At 40.0% G+C, this 21,649-nt stretch overlaps 1 protein-coding gene across 2 annotated transcripts in view; it reads left to right on the plus strand.

Moving 5' to 3' along the window:
- The window catches only part of slc38a4 (solute carrier family 38 member 4), a 48,919-nt gene that overhangs the window by 16,850 nt on the left and 10,420 nt on the right, over positions 1-21,649 (plus strand). For both annotated transcript variants that reach the window (XM_022220164.2, XM_022220163.2), the window contains exons 2-13: positions 4,782-5,011; positions 5,544-5,640; positions 6,755-6,870; positions 9,409-9,482; positions 10,144-10,236; positions 10,842-10,923; positions 11,010-11,092; positions 11,760-11,818; positions 14,249-14,509; positions 15,582-15,661; positions 17,523-17,623; positions 17,766-17,890. In XM_022220164.2, the coding sequence (XP_022075856.1) occupies positions 4,887-5,011; positions 5,544-5,640; positions 6,755-6,870; positions 9,409-9,482; positions 10,144-10,236; positions 10,842-10,923; positions 11,010-11,092; positions 11,760-11,818; positions 14,249-14,509; positions 15,582-15,661; positions 17,523-17,623; positions 17,766-17,890 (1,296 nt within the window). In that variant the 5' untranslated portion in view covers positions 4,782-4,886. The remainder of the gene's footprint in view (positions 1-4,781; positions 5,012-5,543; positions 5,641-6,754; positions 6,871-9,408; positions 9,483-10,143; positions 10,237-10,841; positions 10,924-11,009; positions 11,093-11,759; positions 11,819-14,248; positions 14,510-15,581; positions 15,662-17,522; positions 17,624-17,765; positions 17,891-21,649) is intronic.

Raw genomic sequence — 21,649 nt, forward strand, 5'->3', positions numbered from 1 at the left:
TTGAAGGATTGATTTCACTTTGCTGGCTGCAACAAGGTGTGTTTAAAGAGCACACAGTTGCTGCAGTCATAAGTCATGCAGAATAGTTTCTGCACTGTGCTTTGCTGGAAGGGATTTCAGAGTGGGCTGATGCAAGAGTCTGTTTAGGCAGAGGATGGATGAGGTAGTTTGAAATTCTGTATGAAAGATATTTCTTAAAGCAAATGTTATTCTATTTTAAAGCAACATGCTGATGTTCAAAACTGGAGAACAAATCGCTCTTTTCATTTTTCTGCATCAAAACGGTTGATGTTGACTTCACAACAGTTGTGTAGAGTAGAAACTGTAGCAGATATTCTGTGAAAAAGTGAAAAACAGTTGTGTGATTGTTTGGCCTCAAACTTGTTGACTGAGAGCAAAGCTCACCAGTTTGCTGAACTGTCATAATTAAGCTACTAACATGTTGAAATGTGATCATGGATCATTTTGTTTACAATTTCCTTTTTTTGAATTTCTCAAGTTACCATGACTTTATCTGCATGCTTGATTCTGTAAAAAAAAAAAAAAGTACGTGACTGTGCAACCAACTGATAAGTGCTAATTTTATCACTGCCTGAACATCATCTAAAACACAAAGTAGAACTAGCTTTGTCTGACTGTGTTAAAAGCTGCAGACGTGTAGCCCTGTGTCTTAAACCACACGTTTAGCAATAAAATGAACAGCTGTAAACACAAGCGTCAAAGCAGTTAAGACCCCCTGAGGACACAATGGGACCCAGACTCTCAGGCCACTTTAAAGGTGTTTGGGATACATAGAGTATGAACATAAAAGTCCTCATTCTGCAGTGTTATTTGTCACTTTTTTTCTCATTTTCAGTGTTTTATTATGTTGTTTTACCCAGGGTATCCTCAATAGTCCACTTTTACAGCTGTGCTACTAATTGCAAACATGTTTCCTCAGTTTCCAAATATTAACATCCATGATGTACATGTGTAAAATGTATTTCATCATGTTTTGTGAGTCTGATACGACTCAACCGCTGCTATGCACTGCATGGCGCGCTTCCAAACGTATGCTTCTATAATGTTATGGTTGTGACAATATGTGAAGTTAACCCAGTCAGACAGGTTAATCCTCTTGGCTGTGGAAAGCGAAAACTGTTCTCCCGCTTCGCTCTCGCCTCACAGCGGAGAGCAACGTCGGGAGATTAGGTGCACTGGTGTGTGTGATGTGGTTGTTAATGGTAATGTAGCCACTTAATCTCCTTTGGCTCATAGATATCAGGTTTTACTTCCGCTAGAGCAAGATCACAGGAAGAATGACAGCCTATCGGTGACACAGACATCAGTTGAAAGAAGGCCTCGTCTTGTTGGTCGGCCAGCATCAGACAGCTGGGAGTCAGGATGGAGAGATCACCTCTGGCTTTGTTTGCAGCCGAAGTCCTTGTTGTATAATGGGAAGTTTTATGCTGATGCATGGTTCCATGTTGACTGTAAACACCTCTTCACATTATGATGCAAAGACCCAGCTGCTCAACTACTTCCCTCATTAGAAACTGTTCCTTAACTAACACCTACTTGTGTTTTTGTCAGCTTTAAACTTCGTATTTCTGTGTGGCAAACGCTTGTATACTACACTACACTAGTAATACTACATTTTAATTTGATTTATCAGCTGTAGTTACTTGTAGATGAGAGATTTTACATAAAAACACAAAGATCAGTTTAGAACATGGTATGCAGTGTTACAGCTGAAACTATCCATTTGTATATAAAACTGTTCCACCTCAGCACTACCATACTGTTTACATGTCAACTGCACAGTAAACCATACATTAGAGCTGCATTCAATTATTCATTAATGATTTCCATAACCAATTATTCAGTTAAACAGAAACATTTTCTTAAGAAAAAAAAAAGTAATTTCCCCAGTCCAGTTTCCTAAATATGAATATTGTTATGGGTTGTAGACAAAACCAAGCATTTTAGGATGCTATCTTGGGCTTTGGGAAAAAAGATTAAAAATTATCAAGATTTTTCACCTTTTTTTTACAGTTAACAGACCAAACAACTAATAGATTAATCGATAAAATAATGGACAATGGGTAATTAGCAATGAAAATAATGGTCATTTGCAGCCCAACTAAGGAAAGATAAGATAAGATAAGATTGAATTTTATTAATCCCTGAAATAAATTGTTGTGCCAGGTATTGTTCAGAAAACACATGAGTACCATATAAACATCTGTTTTAAAGTGTCATTTTTAACCAAAAACTGACTGTATGCTACCTCGCTAGAACCATGTGGCGGACGGACTCAGTTAACTATTAGCTGCTGAACTTAGTTTCACATTTTAACTACTAGAGGGACAAATATTTTACACAGTTTACCAAACCAGACCTAAAAGAACAATGAATACCTATTTTTTAACCATCAAGCAGACCGTAGAGGAATGCTAATGTTGCTCCATATCTGCTGTTTTTTGTGTAACCTGTGTCATTCGAACGCTCCACATGCCTCGCCTGTTAGTAATTAACTCGAACTTTAAACTACATTTTTATGCCAGATTTGAGGCAAACTTGTAGCTGGTTTGCAGGAAAGAAATTGGTTTGCCAAAAAATGTTGTCATGCATTTGCCCACTTTGGCCGCCAGTGGCAAACATCCAGCAACGTGTTTGCTAGTGGTTTGATAACACAGTCAGCCTGTAGTGCGAGTAAACAACGGGACATTTAACAGGCTACATATTCCATTTCAACATGCCAACATGAGGACCAGCAAGTATATAAATTTAAACCTTATTAAAGGAATATCCAAGGGGGAAAATGCCAGTTTATTTACTGAACTGGCTCAACATTTTGGGATGTACACTCATTGGATAGCTGGTCAAGAGATCTCTGAATCTTTGCTATGTGTAAACATTGCCTGCAGTTCAGCCAAAAAGTCCCGGAATTTTTGTCAAATGACCATTTGTCACAGCTGAGTCACTAATGGCTTTTTGATTGTACAGAGAACTGCAGAATTTTTATGTTTTTTACAGATTCTTGTTACAGCAAAAGGTTTATTTTTTGCACAGTTTTAAATGTAGAAAGAGGTTTCGCTATTTATCCGATTCTCGCTCTGATAAATAGCGAAATTTAGGTAGTTTTTTCAAAGTAAGCATTCCTTTCAAAGCTGCTGGTGGGTTTTGGGGTTCAGAGAGTTAAGTTTCAAAATGGGTACCACTGTATGGTGTTAGCTTAGCTTAGCATAAAAACAGGGAAAGGGAGGTGCCTTAGCTTGCTTGGCTAGGTAATGAAGTACACCCAACAGCTTCTCTAGGCTAACTGTTTTCCCCTACCTCCTTCTGCTTTTCATGCTAAGCTTCAGATGTGATGTACAGACATGAGAGTTGTATTGACCTCAATGCAAAATGCCAAACTGCTCCTTTAACTTTGGATCAGAACATGTTCTGGTTCTGGTCCAGTTTCAAAGCAACTCAACTCCACATTATTACTCCTGCAAACACTTTAAAACAAAAGAGAATGCTTGTTCTGTCCTTTCTTCATGTGTCTAACACTGTGAGTAACAACTGTGTTGTGGTTGTGTACTTGTTGCCACGGTTTGTGTTTTCTCTCTGGGTTTTTTGTCAGTGAATACCTCTTGGGATCTTTTCTTCCAGCCCAGTCAAAGAGCTCTTTGTGTGAGTGACTGTAAATCATTTTTCTGTTAGTTACATTTTCTAATGACGGAGGCTTCGTTCACTGGCTTTGACCCGTTTATTACATAACTTCATGATTAATACTGATGGAAAATGGAAGTGTGTGCCACCGTGTGGCATGTCAGATTTTTTTTCTTTAATGGCAGTTGGCAAGACTGAGTAAAGCAGCTCAACATTCAACAAGACAGCCTGTTGATGGAGGTGGTCAGGAAGCTTCATGAACCTGTTTCAGCCCTGACCTGGTTCCAATGTTTGTCTACTGAACTCCAGTCAGTGATCTTCATGTAAGATTGTAAGATCCTCCTAAAGATGAAAGAAACTTATGACGTAATTTTGTTTTTTAATAGACATTACTGAGTGGGTAGTCTTGGAAATATACACAACCATTCAAAAGTTTAGGGTCACCCAGGCAATTTCATGTCCTCCATTAAAACTCCCACTTTCATTCATGTGCTAACATAACTGCAAAAGGGTTTTCTAATCATCAATGAGCCTTTCAACACCATTAGTTAACACAATGTAGCATTGCTGGAAATGTTCCTCTGTACCCCTATTCCATTAAAAATCAGCCGTTTCCAGCTAGAATAGTCATGTACCACATTAACAATGTCCAGTCTGGATTTATGATTCAGTTAATGTTATCTTCATTGAAAAAAACCTGCTTTTCTTTCAAAAAATAAGGATTTTTCTAAGTGAAACTAAACTTTTTGAGCAGTAGTGTAGCTAGTAACACCACTGGTGGTTTGGTGTAAAAGGTAAACCTAGCAGACCTCCTGGTGCAGGTGAAGCTGTTTGAGAGGCACCAAGTTGCCTCATCTCCCAGTTTTCCTCTTCAAAGTGATATATCAAAAAGTCCTTTGGTTCCAGGAAATGGTTTGCTGTGTAGAGGGCTCCATTTCACTGCAAAGTGGTCATCAAGGCTACAGCCTCTGCAGGAGACTGATAAGACACTGACAATAAATGGATATGCCGACCTGTAATCAGCTGTTGTGTGCCATTCCTGTGGTAAACTTGAGTATTTGAAGAGCAGGGAAAAAGTCTGCTGTTTTCAAAACAATTTTAATTACATAGTCTTTCCTTTGTGTTTCCTCTTTGCTTTTTAGGACTTTTCCTTTGTCTGAGATTGTAAAAGAAGCACCCTGAACTCTAAACCCTGAAAATCCTGAAAACTGAATTTCTCCACTTCCCGACCTGCTGTTTGAACAATAATGCCCGGAGTTGTGGATCGCATGGAGCTTCGGAAAGTCTCCACTGAGGCTGATGACGACAGCACTGACAGTCTGGATGACCGCTACACAGAACCCATCGACTCTGAGAAGGCCACCATCAACAGGTCGGCAGCCAAGAAGTTCTTTCTCGAATTCTGTGTAGATTTAAAGCTTCTGTGAACTTTTGTAAACTTTGATGTACAAAAACACTATCCACCTACATTTCTCTAGGAGATTTCTTAGCAAGTCTCCAATTAACCTGGTTAATTGCATGAGAACAAAGTCTTTGTCAGGGTGTAAAGGATCATTTGTCACAGTCTCAAGTGTTAAGTTAGAATGACTTATTTAGGCTGCTTGTCTAATTGGGGTGCTGGTTTTACTTCAGGGCAGCTAGTCGGTGATTAATTATTAAAGCTGGTGTGACTTCAGGTGAACGACAGGAGCTGCTGGCTGCTTTGAAGTAACAAGAGTTAATTTTTTACACACTATGTCAACTAAAGACTCTGACGTGCCCAAATGACCTCAAATAACCAGCAAAGAGGCCAACGATTTGCGCTTGAAAACAAATAATACAAGTGACAGCAGCAGGACAATTCACAAGATAGAACACAAAAAGCTGATTTTCTTACTAACGTACTTTTTTCTTGGTCCTTGCAGCCAATTCCTGGATGTTAATGATGATGCAGAAAGCCAGAAGTTCCTGTCAAATGGCATGATGAAGAAGAAGAAATATGAGGAATACCATGAAGAATATGTAAGAGAATACACATTACTGGTAGCCAGCATCTGTACACACAATCTGCAGATTTCACAAGTAAATCGAGAAAAAAAACAGCAAAATCTGTTACGTTTTTGCCCATAGTCACAAAAAGGAAACTTCTTTTTATATTACTGGTGTCCTGTGACATCCTCGACAACAGGTAAAACACATAACTGGTCAATTTTTGTTTTTTATTCTATTTATATTAATTTTAAAGGAAATTTCTTTTCCACATGGATTCATAAAAATGTCAGCTATTTGTCATCATGTCGGCATAACTTACAATACGTAATGGAGTTTGAATGTACAGTGAAGGGTTTTTAAAAACCACACGATGGAGCTTGTGAGTCACGGTGAGAGCAGCGATGAAGGAGAAGAGAAGGAGATGTGGTAGCAAATCTAAATCTGCATGATTCATATTTAGCAGATATGTGATTACTTTTACTGTGTAAACCTAGCAGATTCTGATAATGTAGTGACGAGCTGTATTTAATCAGTAAAACTGTGTCAATATTCAGTCTTCCCATTAATTTATAGAAGACCGCTATAGTGAGGCAGCAGGGATAAAGTCTTGGAAATGTCAGCACTTATGAACTGAAGTTGAAGGACAATTAAATAAAAACCGAATAAGTACCAGATAGTCAGTCTTCAGCGGTGTAGAGGATGTGAACTGATAAAGTACAGTGCCATGAAAAGTATTTGCCCCCTTCTTGAATCCTTACTTTTTGAAATATTTCCCGTATTTAATCAAGCAAATTTAAATATCAGACATGTAATAAAGCCATTTCTAAGGATTTAGGACTCCATCGAACCACAGTGAGAGCCATTAGACCTTAAAGTGGGGAAAATATGCAAAAAAAATAAGAATTTGAGAAGGGGGCAAATACTATTTCACAGCACTGTATTTATCAAAGGCAACAGAGTCTGGTGTGGTTAGCCAAGCTTTGGCAGTTTTTTGCTTTCTTTCTGCCCTGCGGGGTGCATACAGTATACTTGACTCAGTGAGGTTTTAAATATATCATCATTTAAGTTTGTATTTTTTTTTTAACTCTGATCGTTTGCATTCCTCATACAGATTTCTTATCATCCTCTGTTTCTCTCTGAACAGCATCCTGGTCACGCTTCCTTCGGCATGTCTGTCTTCAACCTGAGCAACGCCATCATGGGCAGTGGCATCCTCGGCCTGTCTTTCGCCATGGCAAACACTGGCATTGTTCTCTTTACGTAAGTACGCTGCAGCACAACAAACAGACCGACCTGCATGCTCATTAGGGTGTGTGAGAAAAGGACATGCAGTTCCTCGAGTCATTAATTTGTTTACAGAGAGCACAGTTTGACATGAAATAGATACTGATTTGATTTTAGATTTCTTTAAAACATTTTGTTCTGGGGCGATCTGGAAGCTGAGTGGTTGGGTTCAGCTGCTGTAATAAGTGAGTCCCTGATTCAGTTGGATCCTAACTGTGTGCTATTTCCCCACATGTCCTGTCTCTCTTCACTGTCACTAACTAATCAAGACAAAAAAAGCTCCAAAAATACTCTCAAAAATAGCATTCTATTCTTTCTAGTCCTTCCCAAAACTAGTGATAGCTGCAGGGATTTGTTATGCTGGTTGTTACATCTCAAGATGACTGACAGTGGGACCTGAACAAAGGCCCTGAAGTCGTCCACAGGTGTGACTTTCTGACACAGATTCCAGTTACACTGACATTTACAAACAAACACATTCTGTTTTTTGTTTTTTTTTCAATTTTAATTACAGAGCAAATTTAGCTGTCAGGATTGTCATTATGGGCTTTGCATAAAAGATTGAAAGTACAATGTGTCCTACAAGCATTTCCTGCTGAGCCTTACTGGGTGGCGTGGTCGGTGTGTGTCGCCTGTGATGTTTATGCTCTAATATGAATTTATTAGCACTATAACACCATATTTTAAGTACTGTTATTTTCAGTGAAATAAATAATTGTATTAAAGTAGTAAAATTGAAACAAGATGTACCTGCAACGTTGACTTTTGTTTGCATTTTAAGGTGTAGGTAAACACATATATGCTAACTACTAAGTATGCTAACAATAGTGTTGCTAATGCATTGATATTTAGCACTTTATCTTAGTTTAGCATGTTAGCATTTGGTAGCATGTGAGTCATTCCAGAATTGGAGGACATTTGGTCAAAATGTTTGACAAATAAACCTTCTCTTTTACAATTTTCTGCTTAGACATCAATGGTAGCATTTTTATTCCATGTTTTCTGTGTTGTTTGCTAACCCCACTCTAATCACACTAACAGGGTTGCTAATCCATGCTAATGTGATCTTTCTCAGCAGTAGAAGCTAGATATTTAGCTAGCTGTTACTGCTGACCAAGAGGACAAACTGACTGATGGAAAACAGTCCAAAGAATTAGTCTGATCCTGATAATGAGGTAGAGTGAGACATTCAGTCAAGGCTGATAATGTGATGAAAATATGAAAAATAGAAGAGAGGACATAGCTTTGCTCTACACATTCTTTAGGAAAACTGTTTGATGATGTTAATTCCAGTGTTTCATGTGATTCACTGTTTTCTTCTTCTTCTATCAGAAAAAAGGTTATCCTAACAGGGTTGTTGTGGGACACACATACTATAAATAATAATTATTTAAAATACTACGTTGACAAGAAATGTCAATGAAAAAATAACACAAAAAAAGCAGATTTAAATTTAAAACTGTTTTATTTGAGATTCACTTTGGTCATCAGAGGAGTGGGACAAGAGAAAAATTACATTTTAGGGGGAACTCCAGAATTATTTGGTATTTTTAAATGTATTTTCAAGCATTATTTTCTTCTAAGTAAATGTACACAACAACTGCATGTTTTCGTATTTTGTACATGGATTATTTGAAATTTGATGGGTGGACGTAAAATGTCCTCCACTTCTGGAATGACCCTTGTAGTATTTGGCACTAAACACAAGCTACAGCCTAAAAACAGCTCAAGTGAAGGTCACTACATTTGCAGGAAGCTGCTCATAAACCAAGATTTTGGACATTTTTGCATTTTGACTTGATGACTCTTGTATGCATAAATCTAAATTGTGATCATGTGACCACCTGGAGCAGAGAGCAGCTCCTGCCCTTAAGCCCTTCTGCCATCTCTCACCCAGCTATCTGTCCTATGCACATGCATTATCAGCATTCATGGAGGACTTCCACCATCCAGAACCCTGCTGTCACTCAACACCCACATAATGCCCCCATCCAACCCTCCTCTGTGGTCACATCCATGCCCCCGCTGCGTGGTCACCTTATGGGTTGGCAGTGTTACAGGGAACAAGAGTTGAAAAGTTGCAATAGCTCATGTAGATCCAACACCAGGACGAAAAGGAATAGGGGGTAAAATTACTCCTGGAACCTGTAAAAGTTAAACCCTGTCCCAGTGCTTCCAGGATCGACCTGCTGACATACAGTATGCCATCTGAAGAATGCAGTAAATGGATGTATTGACGTAGCACTGATGCAACAGTGCGCTGGTCATGTTGAGCCATGCTGAAGTCGTGTTGAAAGCACACAGCGTCCTCTGAGACGGGCCCTCTGAACACACAAACAACTCAATGACACACATTTGTGAGCAGCTGCAGAATGTCACACATTCTTTGATGTTCCCTTTTTAAAAGAGGAAGGAAGAAAAGGTCCTGCCAGGATTGTGTCAATGCAGCTACATCAAAGTAGAGAGATAACTACGTCTACTCCACCTAACATGTATATTTGTCTTTCTGTGCAGAGTCCTGCTCGTCGCTGTGGCCATCCTCTCCTTATACTCTGTACACCTGCTGCTTGTGACAGCTAAGGAAGGAGGTAAGTATTAAAGTTCACTCCAGGTGCAGTGAGCCCGACTGGCCTCCAAATGACCAGTGGTGAAAACAGTTGTTCTCAACCTGTGGTCGTGATCCCATAATGGGTCGAAAAAATGAAAGAATGAGGTCCAGAGCTGATCGTCTAAGCAGGAAATAGGAAAACAGCTCAACTTAGCTGCACAAAGTCATATCTATTTTATGAAATACGGTACAGTTGCACTGCTTCAGGCCTCCAAAAATATTCAAATATTATTTTGTTGTGTCCTCTTCGACAATGGGGATCTTACATTCACATATCAATAGTCTATGGAAGTTGTCATTCTTTTACTTTGTTTTCAATGATTTTCTGAAAACCTGTAAAAATTTTCAGTTAATGTTGAAGCAAACTTTACTCATTAAGAGTTACAAATGAGCTTCATTTAGTCAGTAAAACTATATTTCTGTACTGAAAAGTCATTATGGGGAGTATAAAGGATCGAAGAGCGATTGAAAAAGGTACAACAATACTACTTTTTTCTATAGTAGCAGAGGGAGGTTAAGCAACTTTAGGAAAGAGGGTGCAAAAAAAAGGATCTGATTGTTTTCTCCTCATCTTTATGTTTCTTCTGATTTCTGGCTTCTTCTTTGAGGGTAATTCTCAATCAACCTCTCTGTTCTGGCAGGATCCCTCATTTATGAGAAGCTGGGAGAGAGAGCATTTGGTTGGCCTGGGAAAATGGCAGCATTCGGATCTATTATCATGCAAAACATCGGAGGTAAACCCTAAACCAGTGTGTTCAAGTAAACTGATAGAAAACACATTAAAGGCAAAGCTGTATTGTGAATGCAAATACTTCACTGCATGGCTTATATACACTACCATTCAAAAGCTTGGGGTCACTTAGAAATGTCCTTATTTTAAAAAACAATACAAAAAAATTTCCAGTGAAGATAACATTGAATGAATGATAAATCCAGTGTAGACATTGTTAATGTGGTAAATGACTATTGTAGCTGGAAAAGGCTGATTTTTAATGGAATATCTCCATAGGGGTACAGAGGAACATTTCCAGCAACCATCACTCCTGTGTTCTAATGCTACATTGTGTTAGCTAATGGTGTTGGAAGGCTAATTGATGATTAGAAAACCCTTGTGCAGTTATGTTAGCACATGGGTAAACGTGTGAATTTTTTGAGGGAATACATGAAATTGTCTGGGTGACCCCAGAACTTTTGAATTATAGTGTAATTTTTCCTTTCATTTGTTACCTATTAGTGTGACAGATGTTGTCAGGGATGTAACAGTGTGTGCTTGTAATGTGTGTATGTGATAGATACTTGTAGGTAATCTCTCAGTATTTCCTCTCTTATTGTCCTGCAGCCATGTCTAGCTACCTCTTTATTGTGAAGTATGAGCTGCCAGAAGTGATCAGAGCCTTCCTGGGCTTAGAAGAAAACTCTGGGTGAGTATGTGAGCTTTTATAGACAAAGTGTATTTTTGTTTTTGTGTGCCATCTCTTGTGATTTTAATCCTGCGCTGTATTTGCAGTGAATGGTACCTGAACGGAAACTACCTGGTGGTGTTTGTGTCCGTCGGAATCATTCTGCCTCTGTCTCTCCTCAAAAATCTGGGTAAGGACACAAATGATAGCTAAAACCTGAATTGTATTTGACCATCAAATTGTGTCTTGTTCAAATATTTCACCACATGTTCTGTGACCTTTAATCCACTTACTTCTAATATCATTACTGTGTGCTGACTTCCAAATGGTTCTGTTCTAATGTTCACTTCCTGCTGCTTGAAGCCAAGTTCCTCAGTGCTTCCATGTTCCTGCAGCTATCTGTAATCAGCTCTGCTCAACCAGAAGTAATGTAACACTAGAGTAGCCCCTTAGTCAGCTCAGCAATTAGAAGTTACAGTAACACAACACTGCTAATACGCCTGTAGTCAGCTGCAGCACTCAGAGGTAATTTATAAACGCAGGAGTCAGATCAGACTCAGCTGGCTCAGCTCCAAAAAGCCCAGCTGACCAGATGATGTAATTAAGACAGTTAGACATAAAGCAGCAAATAGGTTCAAAGCTGTATGACAGAGCTGAATGGAATAAATGACACCAGAGACTGTGGTGTCACCGGTTCTTTCAAAGCATTAAGGGCTTTATTAAAACTGCACCTCAGTTCTGCTCAGGTTGATTTTTGTTGGTTTATTCTTGGATGTTGAAAGCCAAAAATAAAGAGCAAAGTGCAGAGTGTGAGAAGACAAGTGTTGTTTCATACACTAATGTTTTGTCCTCTCTAGGCTACCTGGGCTACACCAGTGGATTTTCCCTTTCCTGCATGGTCTTCTTCCTGGGCGTGGTAAGTTCAGCTTAGACAGTTTAAACACTTACCTCTAGGATATTCTCTACCGTTAGAAAGTTTGGGGTCACCCAGACAATTTCATGTTCTCCATGAAAACTCACACTTTTATCCATGTGCTAACATAACTGAACAAGTGTTTTCTAATCATCAATGAGCCTTTCAACACCACTAGCTAACACAATGTAGCATTAGAACACAGGAGTGATGGTTGCCGGAAATGTTCCTCTGTACCCCTATGGAGATATTCCACTACAAATCAGCTGTTTCCAGCTAGAATAGTCATTTACCACATTAACAATGTCTACACTGGATTTATGATTAATTTAATGTTATCTTCATTGAAAAATAATCAAAATAAGGGCATTTCGAAGTAACCCCAAACTTTTGAACAGTAGCGTATAGTACTATGGGATGTTTTTAAAATTCTGTTATTGATATGTTTATATTAACAGATCAATAGGTACCATTTTCACATCATATTTAGAGATGAACCAACCAAGAATGACCTCAGTCTCACCCATCACTGCTCTTTGGGGCATGGTAATATCTTTCAGTTAAATATTTTGGTGCTACAGCCTGTAGCTTTAAGTCCAGTATTTGCTGTCAGTGTTTGCAAAGGTACATGTGTGTACAGACCCCTCTGTAAATGACCACATGCAGCCCAAAAGTTTCGACTGTGTCGACTGTTCGCGCTGCAGGCATGTAAGCCAGAAGAACAAATTGTTCCCAGAATAATTGTTTGACATTAGGAGAAGCTGCAGGAGAAAATTCTCTGTCATCCGCAGCTTTTTAATTCATCATTAAAAGAGTTGTAATTGAAGTAGTCACAGCCAGACTTGGATGGTGCTTTGATGTGTTGTTGTGTGCTTTCCATCAGTGGAGCCCAGACACAGTAGGAAATTCTAAATTCTCCAGAAATCCTCTCACTGTGCTCGACACAACTCAGGAGTAACCCCTGACACGGTGCCACAGCCAAGCTTATCATACTCTGTAAAAAGTGCAAAGTCATAGACAACTTTGCAGAAATTCCACAGGCGTCCTGAGGGATTTTAAAATCAAAATCAATCAAATCAAATCAAGCTTTATGTCATTTTGCTGTACATACAACAGTAGTACAGGCAGGATGAGAGTGTTTCTCCAGGATCCAATTTAAAATAATTAAACAAACTTGAAACTAGAGAGAAAAAAAGGTAGGAAAATAGAAAATAAGTTAAGAACACCCCACACCTATGCAGTCACACAACCACCCACCCATCCTCCCACCCACACATATACACACATCCCTAAGATGTCGTTTTACAAAACTGACAAAATTGGCAGTTGAGTTGTTATTAAGAGTAAATGGCAGCAGCCTGTGATGTAAAGGGCACAACAGTTAGAGTGATCTTGTGGAACGATAAATAATTTAAAACTAAAAATACTAAAATCAGATTAAGGTGCAGAAGTGTGTGTATATCCAGATCAGCAGTTCAGTGTTCTGACAGCTTGTGGAACAAAGCTGTTGATCATTCTGGTGGTTCTGGCTTTAGTGCTCCGGAAATGTTTGTCTGATGGCAGCAGTGTTCAGCAAAGTCTTTTGGCTGGAAGCTTTGAGGAATAAAGGTCTGGGATAGGAAAGACACTCAAAACGCTAACTCTCGCATTCTCCTGGAGAGGGCGCTGTGTCCATCCTTTGTCTTGAATTCTGTGTTTGATAAGAGGGTCAATGAAACCGTCTGTACAGCAGACGGACACCAACCTCTGGTATGCAGTCATCTGTAGTTTCTTCATGGTGTTGCTGTGTTCACATATCAAAAATACTGTGATTTTTCCATTTGTAAGTCCAAATTAGTTAATATGTTTTTCTGAAAGGGTTGATTTAACTGACTTAGTGCTAAAAAGTGACAACAAGGGGAACGTCCATTTTTTGACTCAATGAAAAACTGAAAGGTATTCCTCACATATAATGAACTATATTAACTATAACTCTATATTAGCATCTGACACAGCAAGAGCTTATGTTCACCACATGGTTAGAAACAGGACACAAAAGGAATGCTAATGTACCTCCAAGTGTGTGAGATGTGTAAATAACCAACTGTTAGCATAGCTACCAACTTTACTAAGAAACAGTATGTCAGTGTCGTGTTTACTGTTTAGTGCTGCTGAATTCAGTTTGTCCAAAAACAAAAGCATGACCACTTAGCTAACCAGATTGTTACCTTGCGCACTTGCAGTAGTGGACTGAGAATTAAATGTTTGCCTGACCACAATCTGCATTACAGGAAGTGAAGTGTTTAGAAACCTGTGACCGCAGTCAACCGATTATAAAGATTACGTTGTGTAGGATTTCCTTGACTATTATTATTATTATTTTTGTCAGATTTCATTCATTTCATGTTCTGAGCTTAGAAGAGCATTGCCTCACTTCATGCTATTCTTCTCCAGATGATCTACAAGAAGACCCAGCTGCCCTGCCCGCTCCCGTTCTTTTACGGCTCGTCGTACAACCTCAGCACGAACGCGTCGCACATGTCGGGGCTGTACACGCTACAAAACAACTCAGCACAGGTGGATTTCTCCCGGGCTGATGTTTCCCCGGCGGTCATCGGCAGTCATGACGCCCATCACTCCACAGGAGTCCACTTCGAGCCTCATCCTGATGACGAAGAGATGTGTACGCCCAAATACTTTGTCTTCAATTCACAGGTACGATGGAGCTGGAAGCGGCAGGTTATTTGTAAGGCTCATTCAGAAATGTCTGATCGATTGAATTTTTTCAACTTGCATGGTAAACGTAACCCATTTTTAAGTCTCACCACTATTTGAACTGAAGAGCTGGTGGGTGTGTCAGGTACTCACAGATGCAAATGTTCCCCCTTAACTCATCTTACCGCTTTAACAGTGACTCATAGAGCAAAGTTAAAGATCTTCCTGTCGCTAAAGAAAAAATGTTAAACATGAAGAGTGAAGAGAACATAAACGCAAAATGGTGAACTTTACATTTGCATGATATAACATGAGACTAGAGAGGTGAGTGAAGTGGAAACATATGGAATGCTTCTTACAACTTAATCCTGCAGAAGTAGAAGGCCAAGTCTTTGCAAAGACATGTTTGGTTAAGGTGGAGTTGTTCAGGGTGTGTTTTGGCCTGTGTGTGTGTTTGGGGATCAATGTCTGGGCCTGTCTGACTTTAAATCATGAGAGGAATATGGCATGAAGCGTTTGACTCCCTCTGGGTACAACACTTCATAGATGGGTTTTAGAGGGGAAGTAGCCAATTTAACCTTTAACTTGATTAATTTTTGACTTTCAATGTTATTTTGGAAGTTTGTTGAAGCAAGCCTCAAGGAAGAACTAGTGCTGACTTAAAAAACACTGAGATTTTTAGAAGATGTCAACTGACAGCTAATATCCTCGTACTGTATGTTCTGTGCCTATGAGAGTCACATTAACCTTCCATATAACTAACACCTGTACACATTTTTTGTATACATATATAAAAGAAAATTACAAAGGGGGATTAAAGCTTTGTGTTGGTTTGTTTGGCATGTTATTGACTGTACATGTTGCTTCCAACTGTGTGGCGAGCCAGAACTCCTCAGTGCTGAGGAAACGATTGCTAAGTGCTTGTTCTTTTTTCTTGTTTCCACCTTGGAACTGCAGCACCGTCCACTGTCAAAAGGAACAGAGCATTTCTGTTCAACAGCTACCATCAGTTTTAATTTTATTTTACTTAATCTGTGTGTCTTAAATGTTTTCTATCCTTGTTTTTCCACAGACAGCGTACACTGTACCCATCCTGGCGTTTGCCTTCGTCTGCCATCCTGAGGTGCTGCCTATCTACAGTGAGCTGAAAGAGTAAGTGCACCTCAAGCTGTGAAGCACCATCGTAATATCTCAAACAAACCTTCAGTCAGTTCACCCATTTCCCATTTTGTAATGCAAATCATGTTGAAATGAGTCTTTGAAAACCATTAGAATGCATAGAGCTGAATGCATTGACAATGTCCTGGTCACTCTAACCAACAAAGTTTACTTTGAAGGGTTTTTACAGACAGTAATACTTTCAATGCACAGTCCATCATCTATGTTTACCATAACCTTAATCAGTGAGAAGTATATGACTGTATAATAGGAGCAAAGTTGTGTACAGTTAGTGTGTTCTGTACATACAACTACTCAGTCCACATTAAGTTATTAAGACACAAAAATACAGTTGTCAAAAATTCCATCTATCCATCATTTATACACCGCTTAATCCTTATGAGGGTCATGGAGGGATGGAGTCTATCCCAGCTGACTTAAAGTGAAGACAGGAGACACCCTGGACAGGTCACCAGGACTACACATCTATCACAGGACTACACATAGAGACAAACAATCACATTCACAGCTACAGACAATTTAGATTCACCAATTAACCTCGGCATGTTTTTGGACTGTGGGAGGAAGCCGGAGAGCCTGGAGAAAACCTACACATGAACGAGGAGAACATACAAACTCTAAACTGAAACCAGGGATCTTCTAGCTGCATCAAGCCACTGTACAGCCATGTCAAAAATTATCTTATCAGAATACACAACAGAACCTCTTAAAGCCCTTGTGTGTACAGTCTTTTTTTCTTTAAACCATATGGTGTGTTTTTATATGCTAGAACATCTGGAGCAAAATAAGCAGTCAACACCACAGCTGAGCACCCACCTTGAAACTGCAGTGTGCTGATGACAGTTTCAAAAACACAGATCCAGAATTCCAACAAACAAAAAGACTTTGGGAGCCCATTCTGTCGGCCTGCAGGGTGGGGCTTTCTTCTTCTTCTTCTTTTCTTCGTTTTTTGAGAATGGGTTTCCAGTTAAGACATGTATGGTTGAATGAGTGGATGACTGAATATTACAACTTAACACTGTGGAGTTCAGACTAGTTTTACACTGTTTGAGCTGTTATAGGTGAGCTGGTGTGCTCCAGGTGCAGAGTGAGAGTGGGTGGGTGGACAGAAATACAGGGACTTACAACATTCTAGAGGAAGAAACAGTGTAGAGCTGCAGCTAGGACATTTGAGGCAGAGGGTGATTTTTTTTGGTGGAAAAACGTATAATTTTGATATGCAGAGATTAATTTTTAATCAGTACTAGGGGAGAGACTTTATATTACGCTGTGAACAAAGAGCTTGGCCTCCTGCCCCGTGCTCTGAGGTTGACTCATTCATCCATTTTTTGGGAATTTCCACCTAAAAAATATCTCCCGAGTGCAGTCAGTGGTAGCTGCACAACTGTAGGGTCAAAATGAGCAACCTATAGGTGAGAGACACTCTCTGTCCACATCTCCTGGCCAAAGTAAGGTTTGATTTAACTGACATTTTCACTTCTACCTCGTCAAAAAAGCAGGGTGTCACTGAAGTCGTTAAAACTGTTGTAAAGATTCTCAGCTATAACGCTACCTCAATGTGACACAACAGTAATGAAGCACAACAGAAAACAAAGATTTTAATAACAGATGCAGCCTGGTCCCAGTAGAGGCATCAGTCTGAACCACACAGAAAGCACAGTGTACACTCACTATAAGTCATGTTTAAGTGCCTGAATGTCACATAATGGAAGTATTTTCTGTCGTTTCCATCGTGCCATTTTAAGTTTGGGCAGCACCTTTAATGAGGTAATTAAATCTAAATGTTTTAAATTGATGTGACGTCTGAACATGAATGCGTTTGTTATGTTTTCAGCCGTAGCCGGAAAAAGATGCAGAACGTCTCCAACCTGTCCATCTTGGCCATGCTCATTATGTACATGCTGTCGGCACTATTTGGCTACCTCACGTTTTATGGTAAGAGCAGCAATACACACAAGTGTTATTTATCAGCTCTGACAACACGCAGCAGAGTCTGCTTCCTTTTGTTTTCCAGTCTTTTCCATAGCTTCTGTCAGTGTTGCTCACAGACTGCTCCTTTTTTTCCTCTCCAACACAGGTAATGTGGAGGCAGAGCTGCTCCACACCTTCACCAAAGTCTATAAGTTTGACACCATGTTGCTGATGGTGCGTCTGGCTGTCCTCACCGCTGTCACGCTGACTGTCCCCATCGTGCTTTTCCCTGTGAGTACAACATGCATAGACGTTGTGTCATTAAAAGTAATTTTTTTTTTTTTAGCCAGAGTTCTACAGCATTTAGATTTGGAACGCAGCAAATCGTTCTTCTAAACGACTAAAATATCCCAGCAGCGGCTTATTTCTACTTTTATTTCATCTCTCAGCATCATTGAGCAGAGCCTCACTTAAGCAGTGGTATAATTTGATTTACGTCAGCGAAGGCAAGCATGTTCTTCAGGCACAAGCAGAGACACACCACCCTTGTAAATTTCGAGCGTTACTGCCACTCTGTGTCATTCTGCTTACAGATGGTGTTTTGTGTTTGCTGCAGAGTCAGTCTTTTTTTGTCATTCTCTGGACGCAGCTGTTTTTTTCCTGGCAGTTTGGTAAAAAAGAACACACTGTTCAGTTTGGAACTCTTCTGGTGTCGTCATTTCAAATCCCCCGTACACAGGCTGAGGTCGTAAAAGCCCACACCTCTAAATTAGACAATCACACACATGCATACACACTGCGAGACCTCAACAGGGCGGACCGTTCTTTCTTCTTTTTTTTTTTACCTATGCTTTTGCTGATGTAGGGTCAGAGGTGAGTCTGCATGTGATTTCTAGTCACCAAAACTTATCATCACACTTATTCACGCAACATGTGCACACTCCTTTTCCTTTCCCCTCCATATATGGTTGTTGGCTAATTTTAGCTTGTCCCTTATCTGACTTCAGAGGAACAAAAATGGCTGCCGGTCAGAGGAAGTTTCCTGCCCCTTTTTAGCTTTCAGCAACACACATGCAAACAGTCACTCAGACACTTGGTTCAGCATAAAGACAAGCAGCTGCTTGTTTAGGAATTATTACTGAAGTGGTTGTAGTTACAGGAGGCTGCCACCAAGGGGCAGCAGCTCTGTTAATATTCAGTCAAAGGGGAATGCTGACAGAGAACGATGCAGCAGTGACTCCATGTTTGGGAAACGCATCATGACACAGCACACATACTTAAATAATGTGCTGCTGGGACATTTCTGTGCATCTGTTCTATCAAACAGTCACTGTGTACACTCACAGTAAGGCAGCATCACATTTAGCTTGTGTTTTCGCAGTGGGTGTCCCTAAAGCAGACCCCCCCACCAACCCTCCCTCAGCAGACACTGCTGTTTTTTGTTGTCAAAGGGAACGTGAGAGAGGATTCCCCAACCCCCTCCACCCTCATGTCTGCAGTGGAAGTTTACAGGCTCAGAGTGGACAGTGGAAAAACCCTCACCCTGACCGCTACCTTCAGGCAGATAGAGACAGAGAGACAATGAAACAGAACCTCTGCAAGGGCCACACAGTCCTCCAAATATACTGCGTTAATGATGGATGATGTTCACAGATCTGCTCCAACACATTGCTAGCAGACCTGTCATGTTTTAGTTTTGGAATCCAACCCTAAATGTGATCTGGAAATGTTTGGTTTTGTAGCTGCAGTGCATTCTGTGATCATCACGACTGTGTAATGTACGTATGTGAACCCATAATTTCGGTTGGTATTCAAAAGTTTGGAAACTCCAAATCAAATCAGCTGCAGCAAATTAGGCAAACACCAGTACTAATGTGATATGACTAAGGTGCTTATTCTACCCGTATACCATTGTCTTTCTATAAAAACAGCATGTTGGTTTTTCTTTAACTACCAGACGGATCTAAAACCTAAAATACAATTACATTACTCACTCTGGTTTGGGAAAAACCTCAGAAAGAACTTCACAGTCAACTGAAGAGCTAAAGTATGCGAGCTGCTATCAAAGTAGCTTCATGTACAGATAAACTGTGTTTACATGTTACATTTTCAATGGCTGTTATCTGCAATTCCTCATTGTAATAAATCTCTGTATTGGTGTTCAAGGTTACTGTATTAATAACCATTGTTAGTTCTTGTGAAAGAGAACCTGTCTGTGGGTCCACTCAATGCAATAACCACGGCAGTTCATCAATGCAACACAGGTTTATTCCCCACCAAACACCACCATACATACACAGTCTTCTTTGCCCGGCGCTACACCGGACCTCGTCCGGTAAACAGTCTCAACGTCCACCCGGCTCTCCGCCGGATCTCGTCCGGTAAACAGTCTCAGCATCTGCCCGGCTCCACAGAACCTCGTCCGGTCAGCTGCCACTCCACCGGATCTCGTTCTGTCCTCTGTCCGTGCGTTCTCTGCTCTTCTCTGTCTGTCCGCCTTTTTGTCCTCCGCTCCAGCCTGCTACTGTGGGGATAATCAGGACAACCTAATTGATGCCACCCGTGTCAATTAACCTGACGCTGTTTCCACACACTCTCCTCTACACCTCTCTCCCCTGCAGCTGAGCTCTCCCACGCCCATCACCACAGTTCTTTTTTTAGTCTGTAACTAAACGAAGCAAAGGCTAAACCTAGTCATGGAACATAACAAACTCGCTAAGGTCTTGCTAAAGCTAACCACTAGCATCTGACGTTTAGTGAAATTTACCTTATTTAATGATGATTTTCTTTTAAATCACAGATGTAAATCTAATAGATTGGAAATAATGTGTTTTCGTGAGTTTAAATACAAATGCACTGCATTCCTGTGCACTAAGTAAATGATCAAATGAAGTTTGTTTTCCGAAACTAAACTAGTTAAAATGAACAAGAAACCGTAAAGAATATATTTAGTAGGGCAATATTGTTTCTCTGCCTCACGTTCTGTGACGGATATCCAAAAGCAAGGTGCAGTATCTATGTCTTATCATGTTTTCTGTTTGTTTGTAGTATAGTGGATCTGTGTTAATCACTTCTGGGGTAAAATAAACTTTCCCTCTTGCAGAGTTACAAATTGTGGCTTTCAGGACCAGTATACTGATAGCTTTGCCATCATAAGCCTTGATTATACCCCTTGCTGACATCCACATGGGCAGTGCAGACAAAACAGAAGCATAGTTGTGATTAAACTACATTCTGGCCCACTGGGAGTCCATCTTGAAGGCTCAAAACATGTGTAGTAGCTTCACGTCAGTGTTTTTCTACGTATTTGCCACATTTACAGCAGTCTGTCAAACATTAAAGACTGCTGGTGGTGTTATTTAACATGAAACCTCTGATTGTCAAGTAATAACAACAAACTCTAACATCCTGACAAGATCAGGATCCGTGATCAGTTTGTTTTTTACTCTGTTCAGTGTGTGTCTGACTACAACTGAATACTTTGACTTTATAGAGAATATGATTCAAAACCAAAGCTGCTCTCATAAAACAGAAAAGGGCAAAAAGCAAGAGTGACAAACGGTGAGAGTTTGAGGAAGGACATCAAAATTTGATAAGAACAGAGAAACACAAGACTGAAATGGGATGCGGCAACGCAGCTGTGGTGAATTAGTGGAAATAGTAGGCATGCAACTCCACACTGGATAGAAGATATGTATTCATGGTCCTGCAATCAGCTATGAAGGGATTAAAAATGTTAAACAAATTCCTTCTGTATGGGTGTGTTACAGACTGGTTGTAGCCTGCATGTACCTGTACGTGTACCTGTGAAAAAGCATGAATCATAGCTTGCTTTGGCAAGAAGCACTAGTTTTGATAGACAGTGATACTGCTGCCTTAGCTGAAAAAAAGTTGATTTGTGCATTTGTGCAGAGTTGGGAAAGTTTAATTAACTGACCATAACTATTCCAGCAGTAAATTAAGCAGTGTTGCTGTAATATGGTTGAAAGATTGACGAAGTTGGATGCATGTACGGCATCCAATCAAAGGAACTACTTAGTCGCTCTGCCA

This window comes from Acanthochromis polyacanthus, chromosome 1 (assembly GCF_021347895.1).
Source record: "Acanthochromis polyacanthus isolate Apoly-LR-REF ecotype Palm Island chromosome 1, KAUST_Apoly_ChrSc, whole genome shotgun sequence".
Lineage (NCBI taxonomy): Eukaryota > Metazoa > Chordata > Actinopteri > Pomacentridae > Acanthochromis > Acanthochromis polyacanthus.